The 22,293-nt window shown below is 39.8% G+C and overlaps 1 protein-coding gene and 1 non-coding gene across 16 annotated transcripts in view; both read left to right on the top strand.

The window, feature by feature from the left end:
* Positions 1–22,293, top strand: part of MTA3 (metastasis associated 1 family member 3) — a 281,381-nt gene that overhangs the window by 197,043 nt on the left and 62,045 nt on the right. For 9 of the 15 annotated variants that reach the window (XR_010149568.1, XM_054678377.2, XM_003949791.5 and 6 more), the window contains exons 12-15: positions 4,668–4,792; positions 8,380–8,531; positions 9,351–9,573; positions 19,435–19,521. Coding sequence is in view for 14 of the 15 variants with exons in the window: in XM_054678377.2 (XP_054534352.1) it covers positions 4,668–4,792; positions 8,380–8,531; positions 9,351–9,573; positions 19,435–19,521 (587 nt within the window). In the remaining variant the exon portion in view is untranslated. The remainder of the gene's footprint in view (positions 1–4,667; positions 4,793–8,379; positions 8,532–9,350; positions 9,574–19,434; positions 19,522–22,293) is intronic. The other 6 variants (XM_063789935.1, XM_063789936.1, XM_024354326.3 and 3 more) reach the window with 1 other exon arrangement.
* LOC112208221 (U6 spliceosomal RNA) lies at positions 13,191–13,298 on the top strand. Its single transcript, XR_002942645.1, has one exon. It is a non-coding gene; the product is annotated as a U6 spliceosomal RNA (small nuclear RNA).

Raw genomic sequence — 22,293 nt, 5'->3', positions numbered from 1 at the left:
TTATGAAGTTCTTGGAGAGGAAAGATAACACTAGCTTGACCTAGAGTAGTAGCTCTGGAAATGGCGTGATATTTGGAGGTGACTGACTTTTATGGCGGGCGGGGGTGTCAAGTGTGAATCCTAGGTTTCTGGCACAGTGAAGTGGGTTGTCATGCTATTTGTTAAGCTCAGAAACTGTGGCAGAGAATCAGGTTAGGTCATTTTGAGTTTATCAGAAAAGAGTTGTTCCATATGCTGTCACCAAATACTGGATGTATTGGTCTTAAACTCAGTGTGGGAAGGTCTGGACTAGAGATACATATTTGAGCTTCATCAGCATACAATAATTATATTTGAAGCCATAGATAAGATTTCTGAGGGATAGCAATAAGAAAAGGGTCTTGACTTAGCCTTGAATAAATCCAGTATTTATAGATCAGATAGAATATGATAGCTAAAAAAGGATAGCTAGGTGAGTATGGTATCACAGAAGCTGAGAGGAGTATGTTTCAGGGAGGGGGAGAGAGATTTAACAGTGTTGGATGCTGGTGGGAAATAGCCAAGGAATTTAATAACATGGAGATCATTGGTGATCTTAGTGGCATGGTGAGCACTGCTGCATATGAGCCAAGGAGGTACAAGCAGATGAGAGAGGGAGTGTACAATGTTCTCTAGAGGGCAGGAGGGCTGGAATCTGGAGCACTGATGAGGAGAGTGAGGGAAGGTTTGAGCGTTAGATAAAAGGAAGGGCAATTTCATATAATGTGTCTTTTAAAACATTAAAAATGTTTGCTTACAGTCACAGATTGTCACAATGACATCAATCATTTGTCCCCCGGGAATTAATCTATAGGTACCTGGTTTTGCAGAACATATTTTATGTGATTCACATGTCTATATGCAGTCTTGGCACACTTGTTTTCCTTTTGTGATTATTATGATTAAGACAAGTGATGTATTCAATCAAATAACGTTCTAGATTCAGTTGAGCAATGAACTTTGCTCTCATTCTTTTTTAAGGCAGCTCAACTGTACATTTGTATTAGCTCTTTTTCAACACACATATTTAGCCCTGGGTTAAATATCAGAAATTTTCATATTTCTGGTAAACCTCTGGCCAGTCATTTGACCCCAAGGGGAAATCAGTTCTATCTATATATAGTAGATTTTTTAAAAAAGGAATATTGTATATTATTGAAAATGCTGGTCATTCTAAATCGCCACTTTTCACTTAATATAGTGTCAGCTGAAAACCGTAAGAAGAGAAACACCTTCCATCTGATTTAAAATATGTTTTAGGGCCAGGTGCAGTGGCTCATGCCTGTAATCCCAGCAACTTGGGAGGCTGAGGCAGGAAGACTGCTTGAAGCCACGAGTTTGAGATCAGTCTGCACAAAATGGACCTCACCTCTACAAAAAAATTTAAAAATTATCCAGACATGGAGGCAAATGCCTGTAGGCCCAGTTACTTGGGAGGCTGAGGTGGGAGGATTGCTTGAACCTGGGGTTTTGATGCTGCAGTGAGTTGTGATCATGCCACCACACTCTAGTCTGGACAACAGAGTGAGACCCTGTCTCTAAAAAAATTAAGTAGATAGATAAGAAATAATACATTTTTATAATTATCTATTTTATAATCAGGCATGGTGGCGTGTGACTGTAGTCCCAGCTACTCGGGAGGCTGAGGTGGGAGGATCACCTGAGCCTGAGAGGTTGAGGCTGCAATGGGCCATGGTCATGCCACTGCACTCCAGCCTGGGTGACCCTGCCTCAAAAAAAAAAAAAAAAAAAAAAAAAAAAATTTAAAGGCCAGGCATGGTGGCTCACACCTGTTGAGAAATTGAGGTGGAATGATCCCTTGAGCCCAGGAATTCAAGACCAGCCTGGGTAACATAGAGTCCCTGTATCTATCAAAAAAAAAAAAAAAAAAAAAAAACAGTAAATAAAGAGCCGGGCATGGTGGCACACACCTGCAGTCCCAGCTACTTGAGAGGCTGAGGTGGGAGTATCACCAGAGCTCAGGAGGTCAAGACTGCAGTGAGTGGTGATCACACCACTACACACCAGCCTGGGTGACAGAGTGAGACCCTCTCTCAAAAAAAAAGAAAAATGTCTTTTAAAAACCAGTTTGTTGGCTGGGCACAGTGACTTATGCCTGTAATCCCAGCACTTTTGGGAGGCTGAGGTGGGTGGATCACCTGAGGTCAGGAATTTGAGACAAGCCTGGCCAACATGGTGAAACCCCGTCTCTACTAAAAATACAAAAATTAGCTGGGTATGGTGGCGGGAGCCTGTAATCCCAGCTACTTGGGAGGCTGAGGCAGGAGAATCGCTTGAACCTGGGAGGTGGAGGTTGCAGTGAGCCAAGATCGTGCCATTGCACTCCAGCCTGGGCGAAAGAGTGAAACTCCATCTCAAAAAAAATAAATAGGCTGGGCATGGTGGCTCACGCCTGTAATCCCAGCACTTTGGGAGGCTGAGGTGGGCAGATCACCTGAGGCCAGGAGTTCGAGACCAGCCTGGCCAACATGGTGAAACCCCGTCTCTACTAAAAATGTAAAAATTAGGCAGGCATGGTGGCAGGCGCCTGTAATCCCAGCTCCTCAGGAGGCTGAGGCAGGAGAATCGCTTGAACCTGGGAGGTGGAGGTTGCAGTGAGCCAAGATCGTGCCATTGCACTCCAGCCTGGGTGACAAGAGCAAGACTTTGTCTCAAAAAGTAAATAAATAAATAAATAAATAAAAATAAAAACCAATTTGTCTTTAACATACATTGCTGACACAGGTTAGAAGTGTAAATAATAGTCCTATTTTATAGAGTAGAGATCTCAGTGCACACAGTGGTTAAATGATTTCTTCTGGTAGCAGTGGTGGGAGTGTCACCTGATAGTTGTAATAACAATACCAAAAGGAAATCTTAAGTAGGGTCTTTGCTGTCAGGCCAGACCAACTTTACAAACCAGGCTTTAACAGGTGAATGGAATTGTGGAAAGTGGAAGACCTTGAGTCAACTCTGACTTCAGCTGTCTTGATAGTTGTGAGGTCTCATTGCATCAGTAGATATGGGAAGACAGCATATAATCTGCATTTAGCCATTCAGCATTCATTTCCGATAAATAATTTACTGATTTATTTTGCTTATTTTCTGTTTAGCAAATAAACACAAAAAGTATCGAGAATGAAGTCAGAGACTTATTTATTAGGCACTGAACAAATATATGTTAAATGAATTATGAATTTATTGAGAACGTACTATGTGTACCTGTGCAGTGTTCTGGGGCACGGTTTATAAGCAGCGGGGGAGTTAGCCTACCGTACATGGGGAAAAGTTAGCCTTGTTTGCCTGGGAAATACCAAGATAATCTGGGCTGCACGTTTCTAAGGAATTAATGGCTCTGTTGACTTGGTCTTTGTGAAATTTGCATATACACTTCTGGTAGATGTCTCTTCCCCTCCGTGCTCCCCAAAAGAAAGGGTCTCCCTCTGTTGCCCAGGCTGGAGTGGAGTACAGTGGCATGATCATGGCTCACTGCAGCCTCTAACTCCTGGGCTCAAGTGATCCTCCCACCCTAGCCTTCTGAGTAGCTGGGACTACAGGCACAGGCACCTATGCCTGGGTAATTTTTATTTTTGTTTCTGTAGAGACAGAGTCTCACTGTGTTGCCCAGGCTGGTCTCCGAACTCCTGGCTTCAAGTCATCCTCCTGCCTCTCTTTTCTCCTCTTAAAAAATACTGTCTTAAAAAGGAAAACCTCCAAATACCTTTATTGGTTTTTAAAATTTCAAATGCTATGTAATATTTCTGATAAAATTTCAGATGTAATCGGAGTGGTCATCATGAGTGGCCAGAAGCTCCTGAAGTCCTAAGTGACCTAGAGATGGGCCCTGTTGACCCCACAGCATCTGCTAAGCGTGTGACTTTTGTGCAGCTCCCTGGAGAGCTGGAGTGCAGTAGCCAGCAGCCCCCACACCAGCAGCAGGAACTGAAGAGTGGCTTTCTCGAAACACAACCATGTTGCCTTTCACTTAATTTGTTTGATCCAAATAATTATTTTCTCGGGAGAATTTATAAACGATAACTTGTCTCTTTCAAAAGTGTCAGAGGGGCCGGGCACAGTGGCTGACGCCTGTAATTCCAGCACTTTGGGAGGCCGAGGCAGGCGGATCACAAGGTCAGGAGATCAAGACCATCTTGGCTAACACGGTGAAACCCCGTCTCTACAAAAAATGCAAAAAAATTAGCCAGGCATGGTGGCGGGCGCCTGTAATCCCAGCTACTAGGGAGGCTGAGACAGGGGAATTGCTTGAACCCGGGACACGGACGTTGCAGTGAGCCGAGATCGCGCCACTGCACTCCAGCCTGGGCAACAGAGTGAGACTCCGTCTCCAAAAAAAAAAAAAGTGTCAGAGGATGTTCTAAGGAAATTGTATTCGGACCAGAAAAGAGATGGGACAGTATTTACTTCGTGAATGTCAGGCATAAGCAATTCCTTTTTTCATAGACTTGTTTTATAAAGATGAGTAGTGTGAGTTCATTTAACACCTTGCTTTTACCAGTTTATTTCTTCTTCACACATTTTAAAATGTTTGTTTATGTTTATTAAATAGTGAAGGTAAATCAGTAATGATATAGAGCTTTTTGCCTTATTGTACAAATCATTTTATCACCTTATTTTAATTTCATTGAAAGCAGCAAACCAAATCCCAACCAAATATCCACTAGTAATGGGAAGCCTGGTGCTGTGAATGGAGCTGTGGGGACCACGTTCCAGCCTCAGAATCCTCTCTTAGGGAGAGCCTGTGAGAGCTGCTATGGTAAGTTTTCTCTAGCAGGTCAGTTAAGCATCGGGAACTGTTCTGGCTCATGGGGTGTGAGCGTCTGGGAAGTGCCTGAGGTCAGTACGGTGCACCTTGGAAGGCACAAGCATGTCTCCTCTAAATGAGTCGATGCCCCTCCTTACCTTCTGCCTGGAACAGAGGGACTGTTTATTGAATCCTTATTACGTACCACACACTCAAGTTAGGCATTGGATTTCCCTTGATGTACTCTTGTGGTTTGTTGATTAGTTCATAGCAGTGTTTGCTGAGTTGTGTTTAGAGTCGTATTAGCTTTGCAGAAACTGTGTTCCCATGATGCATACCAAATTCCCCTTTGGAGTTTCTCAGTATACTTTGACAAATTAAAGCTCCAAGTAATTCTGTAGGAAAGGCCTCTGTGTGGATAAGCTGCTGTATATAATCCTCAGACCATGTTCCCTCAGTGCACCAGTTTGGGAAATGCTCTTCTATGATACTTGCTTTTGGCCTCAGGATCCCACTGTATTTATCTATGGTGGCAGTATTTTATTTGCCCAGGGTGTTAAATGGGGTCGGTGAAGTGAACCGTTAGGTAGTTGATAGACTTTGTGTGTTTATTTTAAATCTCAAGCAAGGATACAATATCTTAATGGGGCATTGGTGATATTATCATCTATGTTTCCTTCCAGTTAAGGTAGCCTGGGATGGGAGAGGGAAGGAAACGAATGTTTATTGAAAACCTACTTGGTGCCCCATTTTGGGTTCTTAGTAGCTCTTTGAGAGTACATGTAGCCTACTGCCTTCAGGAAGGATATAGGAATGAGGGACGGCTGTGAGTACGATTACGTCGATTGATCCCAAGGAAGGTGTGAGCCAAGTTGCTGAATTTGTAGAAATGGTACATGGGGATGTGTTTAACCATTTTTTTGCAGCATGGGAGCACAAAGGGAAACAATTTGTGGAAAATTAAGATTTTTTAGGTCAGGCTTTTACATGGATAGCATCATAAATACCTTGAATTGGGAATTCTTGAATTTTGAAGCTCATGTATATTTAAATGAAAATGAAAAGAATCCTGCAGACAAGTGGTAGTGGCTTAACCTTTCTTGATTTTAACTTGCAGGCAGGGTGCTGTGGCTCATGCCTGTAATCCCAGCACTTTGGGAGGCCGAGGCGGGTGAATCACCTGAGGTCAGGAGTTCGAGACCAGCCTGGCCAACATGGTGAAACCCCGTCTCTACTAAAAATACCAAAAATTAGCCAGGCATGGTGGCATGCACCTGTAATCCCAGCTACTCAGGAGGCTGAGGCAGGAGAGTAGCTTGAACCCAGGAGGCAGAGGTTGCAGTGAGCTGAGATTGCACCATTGCACTCCAACCTGGGTGACAGAGTGAAACATCGTCTCCCGGCCCCCCCCCAGAAAAAATTAACTTGCAAACCCCTTTCACACTCACGTATATCCCCTTAAATGATTATTCTGTTATTTTTATGTATGCATGATGAATAAGCTATTTTTATTTTATAATATTTACTTTAGACTCATGTATTACTAATCTCCATGATAAAATGTTATCTTAATATAAGATTTATCCTTATAGAGAGATAGAACTTGATGTTTTCTATTTATTAAATGATACCTACTTTCCAATTGAATTTGAGTTATTTAAGGAGAAAGGCATTTATTGACAATTATTAAAATGATTTGCACGATTAGTTTACGTAAAATGTATGTTTTAAGTGAAATTTTATATTTAGAATTCAAAATAGATTCATAGCTTAATGTTTAAGATTTTGAAGGGGAACATCACATCTGGGGACTGTTGTGGGGTGGGGGGAGCAGGGAGGGATAGCTTTAGGAGATATACCTAATGCTAAATGACGAGTTAATGGGTGCAGCACACCAGCATGGCACATGTATACATATGTAACTCACCTGCACATTGTGCACATGTACCCTAAAACTTAAAGTATAATAATAATAAAATAAAAAATTTAAAAAATGACTTATTAGTTCTAAATTATAGGAGGAAAGGCTTTTAGGCTTTCATTTGTATAAAATAGTTATTTGTATAAATGAAAGCCTAAAATAGGCCTAAAATATTTACACAAATAAAAGCCTAAAATAATAATCCTCCAAAAATAATACATGATGGGTGTACAGTGTTATTCCCGATAAACATGAATATAATGGTCTCTGTATTTTCTCTTTTTCACATTGGTTTGTGAAGTGTTAGTTGATATCTTGATGTGCTGTTTGAACATTTGAAGGTAACTTACAGGTCGGAGAAATAATATTTTAAGGCAAACTTACAGAATTACAATTTTTTATGCACCCAATTAACATGTCTCAACCTCAGTGTTTTCTCTTAAACTTCAGATCTATCACACATGTATTTTAAATGTCACATGTCAGTAATTTAAACTACAAAACAAAAACTAACACAAGCTTACAGTGTTCAGCTAGCTGTTAAATCATCTGAGTTTTAGGCCTCAAGCATGCTGTGATGTCAGCTGCCCATGCTCACTTCATATGGATTTAGAGTCTTGAAAGGGATTCTGTCTGTAAATGGAGATTTTAAAATAAGGATTTTACTTATTGATTAAAATAAAGGAGTGCAAAACAGATACCTGTTTGTTTCTTCTCTCCTCCCCTACTCCCTCCCTCTTCCCCTCCCCAGCCCCCTCCTCCTCCCCGCTTCCCTCTGTCACCCAGGCTGGAATGCAGTGGTGCAATCACAGTGGCCTCAACCTCCCAGGCTCAAGCAATCCTGCTGCCTCAGTCTCTGTAGTCGCTGGGACTACAGGGGTTCACCACCACACCTGGCTGACAGATACCTGTTTTTATTAGATTCCTGACTTTATCAATGAGACCTCCCTGAGTACCTTAAATAATCCTTGGAGTGGTGTCTGAACCCTGGGTTTGGAAACCTGGATTTAGATTTTTTTTTTTTTTTTTTTTCTTTTGAGATGGAGCCTCACTCTGTCGCCCAGGCTGGAGTGCAGTGGCGTGATCTCAGCTCACTGTAACCTCTGCCTCCCACATTCAAGCAATTCTACTGCCTCAGCCTACCGAGTAGCTAGGACTACAGGTGCGTGCCACCATGCCTGGCTAATTTTTTTTTTGTATTTTCAGTAGAGATGGGGTTTCACCGTGTTAGCCAGGATGGTCTTGATCTCCTGACCTCATGGTCCGCCTGCCTCAACCTCCCAAAGTGCTGGGATTACAGGCGTGAGCCACCATGTCCGGCCCCAGATTTTTTAAATACTACCATCTTTTTGAGAACCTATTTCCAGAAACATACACAATAGAGTATTTTTAATCAACAAAACAAAAACTCCCTCAGCAGCACAATGCATAATTCAGGATGCTTCACTGAATAGCTTTAACAGGGCCACAAGCACTTTATATAATAATGGAAATAAGTTGGTTTAATGAATTCTGAGTATTAAAAAAACAAATATACTATTATGTTTGACTTGTAAGCTGGGAACAATAACATTGTAAACTAAGCATGACAAGTATTTTTAAAATATTTGATTATTTTGTGTTGATGTTACAAATTAAATAGCATTTTTCGTTTTTTGTTATTTTTCTTCTGCTTTAGCTACACAGTCTCACCAGTGGTATTCTTGGGGCCCACCTAATATGCAGTGTAGATTATGTGCAATTTGTTGGCTTTATTGGAAAAAATATGGAGGCTTGAAAATGCCCACCCAGTCAGAAGAAGAGAAGTTATCTCCTAGCCCAACTACAGAGGTACAGTAGTCTTTTTAGTGTTGAAAAATGGCATGTTTTTAAATGGCTTGATTATTCCTTGGAAACAGAAGTACAGTATAGGATAATTAAAAAATGAAGAAAGCTACCTTTATAGCTAAACGTAGCACTACAATATTCAGGGTAGGTGTGGAGAGAAGCAGAGAGAAATTAAATTTTATCAGGTATTCAGAGTAACGGTCTCAGACAAAAAAACAATGAGTGTGGGAGATGTTAGCATAAGTAGAGAGCTTACAAATTAAATGTTTAATTGCTTTTGAAAACAGTTTGTAACCTTTACATTCTGTTGAAGGCGTGTCTTCCTACATAAAGTCATAAATGCAAATTAAGCATTTTTTCTCCCCGTGGCTGTTTTGGAGGGACAAGAAGTATGGACTTAATCTTGAGGTGAACAACAGTTTAAATGTGATTTTGGTAAAACCCTCATAGGCTGAAGATGCCAAGCACCTGTGTTTACCAGTGGGCGACTACCCTTTTTCAGTGCTGAGGGGCTTTCGGGACTCCTTAATTTAAAAAAAAGTGTAGTTAACCCCCTTGGCAGTTTCATACCACTTACTGTGAATGTGATTTTGGATTCCTGTATAGCAGTACAGTATTCTCCACAGTTCCCTTCTCTACTCCCCACCTCTTTCCCAAAAGTGCACACTTTAATTCTCTCTTTTAGAGGTAGTGCACCAAGTGACGTTATAGATGCTTCATGAAAGATTTAAAAGTTGCACTTTTCTTTTGAGCATGATGCAAACAGTAATGTGTTTGGGCAAGTTCATTTCCTTGAGTGTTTGTTGTTTTCTGATTTTGCAGGACCCTCGTGTTAGAAGTCACGTGTCCCGCCAGGCCATGCAGGGAATGCCAGTGCGAAACACTGGGAGTCCAAAGTCTGCAGTGAAGACCCGCCAAGCTTTCTTCCTTCATACTACATATTTCACAAAATTTGCTCGTCAGGTCTGCAAAAATACCCTCCGGCTGCGGCAGGCAGCAAGACGGCCGTTTGTTGCTATTAATTATGCTGCCATTAGGGCAGAATGTAAGATGCTTTTAAATTCTTAACCTTATATGTTGTGCTTCTGACCATTTTCTCTTTTCCTCTCTTTCCTTTTTTTTTGTTTGTTTGTTTGCAATAAACATAAGTTCTTGTGTACAGCCTTTTATTTGGTTTATTTTTTAACATTGTTTTTGTGTGCTGCCATTTGTATCATGCCAACCTGAAAAAAAAAAAAAAATCAAAACATTGAAACTTCTGTACTCTTTACCAGAGAGTAGTGCTTAGCAAAAGATTGGTGGGAGGTGATCCTATTCCATGGGGTTTTGTGATGGAATTGCCTACAGAGCCCTTATTGAAGCATTTTTACCTTTTAGGTAGTGCCACAATGTAACCCCTAAGGATGCTGTTATAATGAGACTCCATAATCGAGACAGTACAGTCCAGTCTTACATGGATTCATTAGGTTTAAATAAAATTTGCCAATTTACACTAATTAGAGACTGTATGTCTTTGTAAACCTCTCGTTTTTCCCATGAACCTTTTACAATTGTCATACAACATTATGGAAATTCACCCATGCTTCATAACAAATACTATATTTATTAGAAGGTCTAGGAAATTACAAGTAAATTTTAAACTCATTTTTGGGTGAGTTTTCTGAAATTACACATTGCATTTTCATAAGCTAGCATCTAAACATATGGTTGAGCAGCCTGTTTGTCCAGTTTGGTTTCCATTTCATGATCATGTATCATATATATCACCACATAACATTTACATGACTTACTACTCTTATTTTCAACACATTTGGTCTTGCTTATCTTTTTTATTTTTATTTTTGTTAGCACAGAGATCATATGTGTCCATGAATTGTGGATCGTTTTGTCATTACCATGTCTCTGACAATATGTGTATAATTAATATGTTAGCTCTGGAGTCACATTCCAGGCTAGCATGTTAGAGCCGTGCAGCTTTTGTTCCTTAAGGGGTGACAAAACTTGCTGTCTGGCCTAACAGATAGGAAATCCTAAAGCCATTCTAAGAAATCTCTTACTATGAAATGTTCCCCTTTGATTTAAAGAGGATATCAATGAAAGGAATGATGACTGAAAAAAACATTTTTTGTTCCTAAAGATAATTTTTAGCAGAATAGTTGAAAGGCTTTAAAACTTAAGTAACAGCTCTATAAGAAGAAAAATGCTTTGTAAAGGGAGTTGAGGGCTGGGCGCGGTGGCTCATGCTTGTAATCCCAGTACTTTGGGAGGCCGAGGTGGGTGGATCACCTGAGGTCAGGAGTTCGAGACCAGCCTGGTCAACATGGTGAAACTGTCTCTACTAAATATACAAAAATTAGCCAGGCGTGGTGGCAGGCGCCTGTAATCCCAGCTACTCAGGAGGCCAAGGCAGGAGAATTGCTTTAAACCGGGAGGCAGAGGTTGCAGTGAGCTGAGATTGCGCCATTGCGCTCCAGCCTGGGCAATGAGCGAAACTTCATCTCAAAAAAAAAAAAATGGTAGCAGTGTCAGAGTCCCACAGAGGGGGGATTACTATATTAGATTCGTGTATATTTGAGAGTTTAGGCTGATATTTAGGTTTTGTGCTAGCATTTGAGACCTCATGGACTTACGTTACCACTTTCCCATTTTGGGAATTAGAAATATTTATATTCTAAATTGTTCAGCTCATTTAAAACACATTTTCATGTAATTTTTTAAATAAAATGGTGAAGACCAGTCACGGTGGCTTACGCCTGTAATCCCAGCACTTTGGGAGGCCGAAGTGGGCAGATCACCTGAGGTCAGGAGTTAGAGACTAGCCTGGCCAGCATGGTGAAGCCTCATCTCTACTAAAAATTCAAAAATTAGCCAGGCGTGGTGGCACACGCCTGTAATCCCAGCTGCTTGGAAGGCTGAGGCAAGAGAATCACTTGAACCTGGGAGGCAGAGGTTGCAGTGAGCTGAGATCATGCCACTGCACTCCAGCCTGGGCAACACAGACTCTGCATTAAAAAATAAATAAATAAAAATTAAAAAGTCAAACATTTAAGAATGAAAATGAATGAGACTTTTACATTAAGATTGGTGGAGATCCAGTATCATCTTTGCCCTAGGACTAGAAGAGAAACCATCAGCAACTCAGTTGGCTGCTGAGGAAACTCTGTTTCCCCGGGGCTCGTGTGTTAATTTTCAGTTAATTTGCACATTATCTTTGTTTTGTTTATTCTTCAATGAAGTATATTTTTCTTTTATCTCGTTCTAATTTTTTTCTCAATTGACGGGCCATGCTGCTAAAAGGGATCATAATTAAGTTACCTGTATTTTATTTCTATAAGCATATAGATTATAGTAATCATAAAAGAGCAGTCGTTTATCTGGATGAAATTCAGAGAGCATGTATTATTTTGTTTTGTATTTAGCTTCACTGGTCATTGAGTTGTACATAATCAGATTCTTAAATAATTTTACCTTGAGATTTAAAATGACAGTGTTTCAGCAGCCATCTACTCTTTTTTATTTTTCAGACAAACAATGAACTTTTCCTAACATCTAATTGATTATGCTATCATCTCTTCTGTTCTTATACTTACCTTGTTACAGCCTCTTCAGCAGATGTCTTGATCTTGGCTTGTTAGGGAGATTAGGTATTAATAACCTGATGCCCATAGGCAACCGTGTCTGTGATCTACTGGGAGTGTATAGGAGTGTGTGTGTGTGTGTGTGTGTGTGTGTGTGTGTGTTTTCCAGTAAGTTTTCCTTAGTTTCTCAAAGGTAGTGTTAGGCCCTCCTCCACCCTGCAGAAAGTTAAGAATCGCTGTGATGCAATGTGAATGTACTTTCAGATAAGGCTGAAGTGTGTTATTCTCAAAATATTGATGGATCTAGAGTTCTAATTAATGCATTTTAGAGTAATTTATTAGTTCTTCCCTGTGAGCTTGAGACTCTTCCAAGCACTGTAGAAGGTGACCTCTTCAATTGCCTCTGGCCACGGCAGCACCATCACAACCAGTGTCATAGTCAGTTTATGGGATGACACTGCATAAAAGTGAAGAAATGGGAGCTTTTTAAACCTGTATTAAAGCAAATAGTAAAAACAAAAAAGGTCTTTGCAGATTCATAAAATATCTCAAAGAATATGTAAAGAGTAATGACATCTGAGGTAAGGGAACCTGGGAGGCTGAGGGAAAGGGGTGGGAAGATTTACCACTCTTCATCCATATATAGGAATTTTTTTTTTTTAAGAGACAGGGTCTTGCTTTGTTGCCCAGGCTCTGGAGTACAGTGGTACCATCATAGCTCAGTGCAGCCTTGAACTCTGGGGCCCAAGTGATCCTCTTGCCTTCTGAGTAGGTGGGACTATGGGTGTGGCCCACCGGTTAATTTATTTTTTTTAGAGATGGGGCCTCACTATGAAAAATTTATTTTTTAAACCAATTTCCCCAAATACCTAAATATTATTTTAATAATCTTTATATGTGAATGTATAAATCCATGCCAAAAGTTACTAACATTGGTAAAATGCCTGAGCCAGTTCTACCACGTAGACAGTACTTATTAAAAATGGATTGGTAGACCAAAATTCTTCATTGCATAAAGAAACGTACTGTTTTCTTAAGATTTGTGGCCCAACAGCAAGGTTATAAAATACCAAGTTTGGACATCGTGCTCACTTCAGCAGCACATATACTAAAAATTGGAATGATATGGGGAAGATTATCATGGCCCCGAGCAAGGATGACAACACAAATTAGTGAAGTGTTCCATATTTTATTAAAAAAAAAAAAAGTTAGCCGTCTTTTCTTTTTTCCCCCTTGAGGTCCCTCCCCCTAGTAAAAAAGCTATGTATGGGAGAATGACGTTCCTCTGTTATTCTCATCAGACGTTATTTCAGAGACTTCACCAAAGATCTACAGAATCATCCAAACACCTGATGCACACAGGATTATCACCACTTGAGACTCAGGATCCTCACAGACTGAGGTTAAATAGAAGTAGGTTTACTAGCAACATTCCAAAGATTAAGCTAAAGTGCCTGGAAAAGTAAATCCGGATGATTTGCCTGGCACCTTGGTGGCTTGCAGAGAGAGTGAAGTGGTTTGGGCTGATAACATACCAGACTTGAATGGGCCACAGTATTCCCCTGTATGAGGTTATTTGGGAGGAACCTGAAGCTATTTTTCTGTTTGAAGATGCTAATTCGGCTTTGGAAGTATCTCAAGACCCCACTTGATGAAAAATGTGTTTTATGAGATTTTTCTAGAGATTTCTCAGCTAAAGTTAATGATTGTATAAGCTTTTCTGAAGTTTTAAGCTTGAATCATGAGAGAATAGTTGGTTTGCTTCTTTTGGTATTTTTGGTAGAGAGTTTAAATTTTTTTTTTAGTATGTGCCTTGTGGTATAAGCCGAGGGAGTTTATTTTTAATAAAAATTTGGTTTTGAATGGATACCGAAAAATTTTTCTAAAGGTACAAAAGTGGTTACAAATCTCATCACGTTCCTCATTCCTGATTTACCCCATTCAGTGATAACCATTATCATTGTTGCCTTAAGTATCCAAAAATATTCTGTGCATCTATAAGAATCTAAGTAGGCTTATTCTTTGTTTCTATATGATATTAACATACTGTCTATATTGCTCTGTCCCTTGCTGCTTTTTACTTAACATACCGTGCCACTGTATTGAAAACTGCCTCCTTTTTGTGTCAGCTGCATAATCTATTTTGTTGTACCATAACTAGTTCCCTATTAAAAGCTTTTATTTTCAGTCATTTTCTATCATAAATAATGTTGCAACAAATATCCTTATGCAGATACCATTTCATACTGATGTATAAAATGGGAATGTTCCTTACAAGATAGATCCCTAAAAGTTAAAGTTGGGGCCAAGGAGCATACATTTTGAATTTTGGTGTAGTTTTATTGCCCGTAGAAAAACTGCAATTCACAGTCCCACTCACAACATCTAGACAATTCCTATTTATCCACAACTTTGCTGGCAGTGTTACCCATCTTTGAAACCCGTGACTAATTGACAGATGACAAGTTATATTAGCTTGCATTTCTCATTTTGAATGAGATAGAAATCTTTGCCTATATTTGAAAACCATTTGTCTCCTTTTCTGTCAACTGTTTTTGCCCCTGGCCTGTTTTCTATTGGCAGTCTTACTGACTTGTGGGAACTTTTTATATTTTAACAAAGTTATTTCTTAATCTGTGATATGTGATACAAATAGTTCCCCCGTTTTCTCTTTGACTTTATGGTGTATTTCCCAAGTAGATTTTTTTTTTAAAAAGACATATTAATAGTTGAATTTATTAAAAAAAAATCATGAGTTTTGTGGCTTCTTTAAAAATACCTTTCCAGTTCTAGAAGCAAACTCTACTGATAGTTTTATCTTGACAGGGTTCTTGAATGCACATGTGGGATGTTTTTGTGAATTCTGTGTGTATATTGCAGGGTTTCTATCTCACTGCCCCCAGTATTTCCAAAACACTGTAGAAAAATAACCATGAGTTTCAACAAAAGTAATAGTGTATTTCTAGGTTAACCCCAAGGAAATATAGATCATCCTCTAGGACAGTAGTCCCCAACCTTTTTGGTACCAGGGACAGGTTTCATGGAAGACAATTTTTTCATGAACTGGGTGGTGTGGGCCGTGATGGTTTTGGGATGAAACTGTTCCACCTCAGATCATCAGGCATTAGTTAGAGTCTCATAAGGAGCAGGCAATCTAGATCCCTCGCATAGCGGTTCACAATAGGGTTAGCGCTCCTATGAGAATCTAATGCTGCCACTGACCTGACAGGAGGCGGAGCTCAGGCGGTAATGCTCACCTGCTGTCCGGCCCGGTTCCTAACTTGCTACCACTAGTACTGGTCTGAGGTCTGGGGCTTGGGGACCCCTGCTCTAGGAAACTAAAGACATGTTCCTTGTGACCAGTCAAGTGACCTGAGTGAGATACAGATGTTCTCTCTGGACAGGTTTTGATTCCTTCTGGGTGCTTTGGGGATTTCTCAGATTGCTTTCATTATCTGTGACTTCAAATGCATATCTCCATGTTGAAGTGGAGTTAGGTGAGTAATTTGGGAGCAAGGACTGTATGACAAGTGACAGCATTGTTGGCCTGGCATTGAGTGCAGCCCAGCATTCCTTCTAACCAACTCAAGTGTGGGCCACACAATCCCACCTATGGCTATTTCCTCAGGGCCAACTGTATTTTTCCTACTGAATGGCAACAACTTTTCTTATGTTAAAGAGTGACTAAGGCAGTCCTAGAATCTTTTCACTCTCATTTTTTCACAGTTGAGACATAATTCTTGCCACCAACTACTTTTTTTTTTTTTGAGACAGGGTCTTGCTCTGTCACCCAGCCTGGAGTGCAGTAGCGTGATCATGGCTCACTATAGCCTCTAACTCAAGGGATCCTCCCTCTCCTCCTCCTGAGTAGCTGGAACTTTCTATAAAATATTATGAGGATTAGTGAAATATGCTTCTTTCTAAAAAGCTTTGGTCTCCCATTCAGAGGTACTCTGTAATGCATATTGTCACTTAGAACATCATATAATTAATCCTCCTATTTTTAATGAGAAATTAGAAGCAAATATAGTTTAAAATGAAATATCTTTGGGTATTGTGTTGGTGACCTCTTTGATGGATTTGTTGATGATAGCCGTCAATGTCTATCAATTGCTGCCATATTGGCAGTTTTCCTTTGGGTCATCTAGACTGGAATAAAAGGCAAATCTTATTACTAGTAATATGGTGATTGCGTTTGTCAAGACATTGAGGAAATAACCAAGATGACTCATTCCAGCTTTATTAATAGTGAAGAAAGAAAAATTTATCTTTCCTTATCCCAAATATAACTTGAATTTCAGGTGAATCAGTAATATTAGCAAGAAATTATGTAGTGTTAACTCAATGGTTTGGCAGGCGTTTGATCCTTACAGGCTTTGGGTTGCTTCCTAGTGTTTATTTAGATTACTCTTCCACAAGATGTTTATTATATTTCTGCCTGTATCTTCACTATTATTCAACAACAGGTGAAAAGCTTCATAGCTTAGTAATTTATTTTTTCTCCTGGGAATCACCTGAATAGGAAGAAAAGAAATTGGATCCTTTATACTTGTCAGTGGTTGCATAATAATTAGCCAATATCTGGGTGCTATATATTCAGATTCCTGATTGTTTTAGGCTCTCTGTAGTATGTGCTTTGTCTATTTTAATGTTTTTAAACTTATTTTTTAACTTTTAAAAAAGTTCAGGGGTACATGTGCAGGTTTGTTATATAGGTAAACTTGTGTCAAGGGGGTTTGTTGTACAGATTATTTCATCATCCAATTATTAAGCCTAGTACCCATTAGTTATTCTTCCTGATACTGTCCCTCCTCTCACCCTCCACCCTCCAATAGGCCCCAGTGTCTGTTGCTCCCCTCTGTGCATCCATGAGTTCTCATCATTTAGCTCCAACTCATAAGTGAGAACATGCAGTATTTGGTTTTCTGTTACTGTATTAGTTTGCTAAGGATAGTGGCCTCCAGCTCCATCCATGTTCCTGCAAAGGACATGATATCATTCTTTTTTTCTGGCTGCATAGTGTTTCATGGTGTACATGTACCACATTTTCTTTATTCAGTCTATCATTGATGGATATTTAGGTTGATTCCATGTCTTTACTATTGTGAATAGTGTTGCAATGAACATATACATGCATGTGTCTTTATGATAGAATGATTTATATTCCTTTGGGTATATATCCAGTAGTGGGATTGTTGGGTGATAGTTCTGTTTCTAGCTCTTTGAGGAATCACCACACTGTTTTCCACATGGTTGAACTAATTTGCATTCCCATCAACCGTGTATAGCATTTCTTTTTCTCCGCAACCTCTGTTTTCTCTGCCAGCATCTGTTATTTTTTGACTTTTTAATGATAGCAATTCTGACTAGTGTGAAATAGTATCTCATTGTGTTTTTTTTAACCACAATGAGAATTTTTAGAAAATGCTCCTTTGCCATCTTCGGTTTAATAATTTTCAGAAAAGAGTTTTTTTTTTTTTTTTTTTTTTTTTTGGTGAAAGGGCTAGAACTCATAAAAACCTAACTTTTATTTAAAATTATTTGAAGTTCCAGACTTGCACATTTTAACTCTAGTAGAGCAAATAATTCCTATGGATATCAAAGGAAATTCCCTGTGTGTATGCCCAGAAATGTCTCAGTTTGCAAAAGGAAAAATTCTTCAGTAAGTCAGAAAACCTGTAGGACATTTTTGTCAAATATTTGAAGGTGGGAAAAAGGCATAAACATAGTAGAATCATACAAGTTAAAGTGATTCTGTTAATATTTATGACAGTATTAAAGTGTTTCAATACACATTTTGTTTTGTCCCTTTGTCTTGCACATCTACTCTTCCAAATGACAGCTAATTAAAACACAGAATGTTTGTATTGTATGCTTTATTTTTGTCTGAAAATGTCTTACAATAGGGTATAATGAGCATCATGAAAACTTTGATTAGCTAATACCCATCCTCACAGTTTCTTACTATTCTGACTGTTGGATGAAATACTCTGTTTGCACACAGGTAGCCTTTTAAATCTCAGCACCAATGAATGACATAGCTTGATCAGGGTTAGAAAACCAGTGATAAAACCAAATGGCCCATTATTACTCTTGCAAATCCCTAGTCTAACAATTGAGTTTTGCCAAGATAGGTTAAGCCTTCACAGTGGGGAAGGGATGGCCAAGTATGGCCCATCTAGGTCAGAGATGGCCAAGTTTGTTGCCTTTAGCAGCTGTCATTTATCTTCCATGTCAATTCAATCTTATGTTAAGACTGATTCCACCTTGTGCTTTACGGCCATTATTTCTGCTATAATGTAGAAATGCCATGGCTAGAAATGAAGCATATTTCTGAGATGGGCACACGCAATAAAAAAGCATGAGTGTGTTGGATGTGTATTAGCTATACCCATATGGGGCTTTAAAGTGAGTGTTTTCCATGTTACTCTGGTACCTTTTTTTTTTTTTTTTGCTTTATTTCTAGGGGTTAAGGAGTTGTTTTGATAGCCCATGAAAACATCACATGGTTATTGTAGGCATGACCTAGATAATGGTGGTAATGTCCTTGAAGAGTGCTGTCTGTATTCTCTTGCATGTAAATTATTATTGTTATTATTATGATTGAGATGGAGTTTCACTCTTGTTGCCCAGGCTGGAGTGCAATGGCGTGATCTTGGCTCACCGCAATGTCCACCTCCTGGGTTCAAGCAATTCTCCTGCCTCAGCCTCCCGAGTAGCTGGGATTACAGGCATGCGCCACCATGCCCAGCTAATTTTGTGTTTTAGTAGAGACGGGGTTTCTCCATGTTGGACAGGCTGGTCTTGAACTCCTGGCCTCAGGTGATCTACCCTCCTTGGCCTCCCAAAGTGTTGGGATTACAGGCATGAGCAGGTGGGCAGATCACAAGATTAGGAGTTCGAGAGCAGCCTGAGCAACATGATGAAACCCCATCTCTACTAAAAACACAAAAATTAGCCCAGCATGGTGGTGTGCACCTGTAATCCCAGCTACTCAAGAGGCTGAGGCAGGAGAATTGCTTGAACCCAGGAGGTGGAGGTTGCAGTGAGCTGAGAGCACGCTATTGCACTTCAGCCTGGGTGACAGAGTGAGCCTCCGTCTCAAAATACTACTACTACTACTAATTACATGTTATTTTATGTAAATCCCATTTAGAAATTGGGAACCAGAACTAGAAACCATTTTCTCAAACCCAAAAGGAAATTATGCGGGAATCTGGTGGCTATTTTGTACTGTTTTCCACTTGTACCTTTATTTCTGTGGTGCATGTAGTCTGGCTAGAGAAATCCATTTCATTGGTTATCTCCATGTTTCTTTCTCTCCTCAGATGCAGACAGACATGCTGAACTATCTGGAAGTCCACTGAAAAGCAAAAGCACTAGGAAGCCTTTGGCATGTATCATTGGGTATTTAGGTGGGTATTTTCTAATAGAGGAAAAACTCAAAGAGCAATTTCTGAATAGTATAGATATTTGGCAATTCTAAATGGACATACCTAAACTAATTCAGGCCCTTCAAATAGCTGAAATTGGATACCTTTATATAGTCAGTTTATTTTGTTTCAGAAACTTTTATTACCAGCAAACACAACACACACACATATACACACAGAATTATGATATATGTCTACTTTTTCCAAAAAGCCATCGAATAAAAATGTAATGTATATTCATGGAAATAAATACAGATTAAGCAAAAAAGAAAATGAAAAGCATTCAGTTAGTACTTAGGATGAATAGTCTTAATATTCTTCTTCAGATCCCTCCCCTGTTTCTAACTCACCTCACCTCTTTTTAAATAGAAGATTTATTTACTTATTAAAATGAGATCAAACTGGTTTATAACTTATCTTAAAATAATTATAAGTTTTAATTTTTTATTTTATTTGTTTTTTGTAGAGACAGGGTCTCGCTATGTTGCCCAGGCTGGTCTCAAACTCCTGGCCTCAAGCGATCTTCCTGCCTTGACTTCCCAAAGTGCTGGGATTACAGATGTGAGCCACTGCTTCAAGCCTTAAATATTTATAGTTTTGGTATGCTTAAGGTGACTTTGAAGGGGAGGCATTTGTATTGCTTTCTGGTTTTTATCATGCCATCTGACTTGGAAATCTCCAAAGATGATAGCTCCATTTTTATGTTGAAATATCACAATTAAGAATAGTATAAAAAATTACTATGCAATAATCTCTTTGTTTAAACAAAGTTTTAAGAGAAATAATTTACAAAATAATGGTTTTTCACATACCTAGAAGCAAGAATGGCATGTTTTTGTGCTTCTCATAGTTCTTTTTCAGTAAAGTGAAATATGTACTCAGAGTTGCTTTGACAGAAAGATTTATAATTATGAAATGTTCAGACTGCAGACATCAACTCTTTTAAAAATCAAAGTGTAGTCTTGAATTTGGTATATTGTCTAGTCCTTACCCAAAAGAATGTTCCAGGAGTCAGAGGCTCAAAGCTTCTTCTTTGATGTTACTCTACTACCTTATTCCTTGCTTTATTTATTTATTTATTTATTTAATTTATTTTTTTGAGACGGAATCTCACTCTTCTGTCCACGCTGCAGTGCAGTGGCGCAATCTCAGCTCACTGCAAGCTCCGCCTCCCGGGTTCACGCCATTCTCCTGCCTCAGCCTCCTGAGTAGCTGGGACTACAGGCACCCGCCACCACGTCCAGCTAATTTTTGTATTTTTAGTAGAGACGGGGTTTCACCTTGTTAGCCAGGAGGGTCTCAATCTCCTGACCTCATGATCCGCCCACCTCGGCCTCCCAGAGTGTTGGGATTACAGGCGTGAGCCACTGCGTCCGGCCATTTCTTGCTTTATTTCTCAGGGGTTAAAGAGTTGTTTTGATATACCCTGAAAATGTCACACGGTTGTTGTACGCATGACCTAGGTAACGGTGGTAATGTCCTTGAAGAGTGCCGTCTGTATTCCCTTGCAGAACTGACTCCTAGATGCCCCTTCCCACCTTGCATGGGAAAGTTTCTGATCACAAAAAATAGAATAGGCCGGGCATGGTGGCTCATGCCTGTAATCCCAGTACTTTGAGAGGCAGGCGGATTGTTTGAGTCCAGGAGTTTGAGCCTGGGCAACATAGCAAAACCCTGTCTCTACCAAAAATACAAATATTAGGCAGGTGTGGTGGTGCGTGCCTGTGGTCCCAACTACTCAGGAGACTGAGGTGGGAAGATTGATCGCTTGAGCCCAGGAGGCAGAGGTTGCAGTGAGCCAAGATTGTGCCACCACACTCCAGTCCAAGTGACCAGTTGAGACCCTGTCTCAAAAAAGAAAAGAAAAGAAAAGAAAAAAAGAATATAACATTATTAGCCTTTCCAAGAATAATTGTGTGCTCCTACTGTGGGCAAATTGGTCTCTATATCTACCAGATAGGCCCACACTGTGCTGTTCTCACCAGCTGAACCACATCCCTACACAATATATTTATGAGTATTTATATGTTGAAAACACTGTACTAAGTGATTTGGGGAACACCAAGATGGGTAAGACCTTGCCCTCAAAATTCTTAATGTAGTGGGGAAAGCAAGCAGGTAAGAACAATAAAACAAAGGATTAGATCCTATAAAAGAATTACAGGTAATATGCAGTGGGCACTTGGAGGAAGGACTGTTCTGTTTCTTTTTCTTTTTTGAGATAGAGTCTCACTCTGTCACCCAGGCTGGAATACAATGTCTCCATCTTGGCTCACTGCAACCTCCACCTCCTGGGCTCAGGTGATCCTCCCACTTAAGCCTCCTGAATGGCTGGGACTACAGGTGTGCACCACCACACTTGGCTAATTTTTAAAAATTTTTGTAGAGACAGGGTTTCACCATGTTGCTCGGGCTGGTCTCGAACTCCTGGACTCATGCAGTCTGCCCACCTTGGCCTCCCAAAGTACTGGGATTACGGGTGTGAGCCACTGCACCTGGCCAATGAGGGAATTTTTTCTAATGAGCGTTAGGGCAGCCTACCTGAAGAAAGTAGTAGTTAATTTCAGCCTTAAAAGATATTTAGGATTCGAATAGGTAGAAAAATAGGAAAAGCGTATTCTCTCCCCTCATAAGGCCAAGACAACCAGATGAACAAAGGCTTCAGTGAGTCCAAGGACTTGAAAGCAGCTTGTTTGGTCTGGATGGAGCATAGACTGTGGAGGTTAAATGAAATGCAAGGCTGGCAAACTTGTC

This window comes from Pan troglodytes, chromosome 12, assembly GCF_028858775.2.
Source record: "Pan troglodytes isolate AG18354 chromosome 12, NHGRI_mPanTro3-v2.0_pri, whole genome shotgun sequence".
Taxonomy (NCBI): domain Eukaryota; kingdom Metazoa; phylum Chordata; class Mammalia; order Primates; family Hominidae; genus Pan; species Pan troglodytes.
This window is presented reverse-complemented; position numbering and strand designations above follow the sequence as displayed.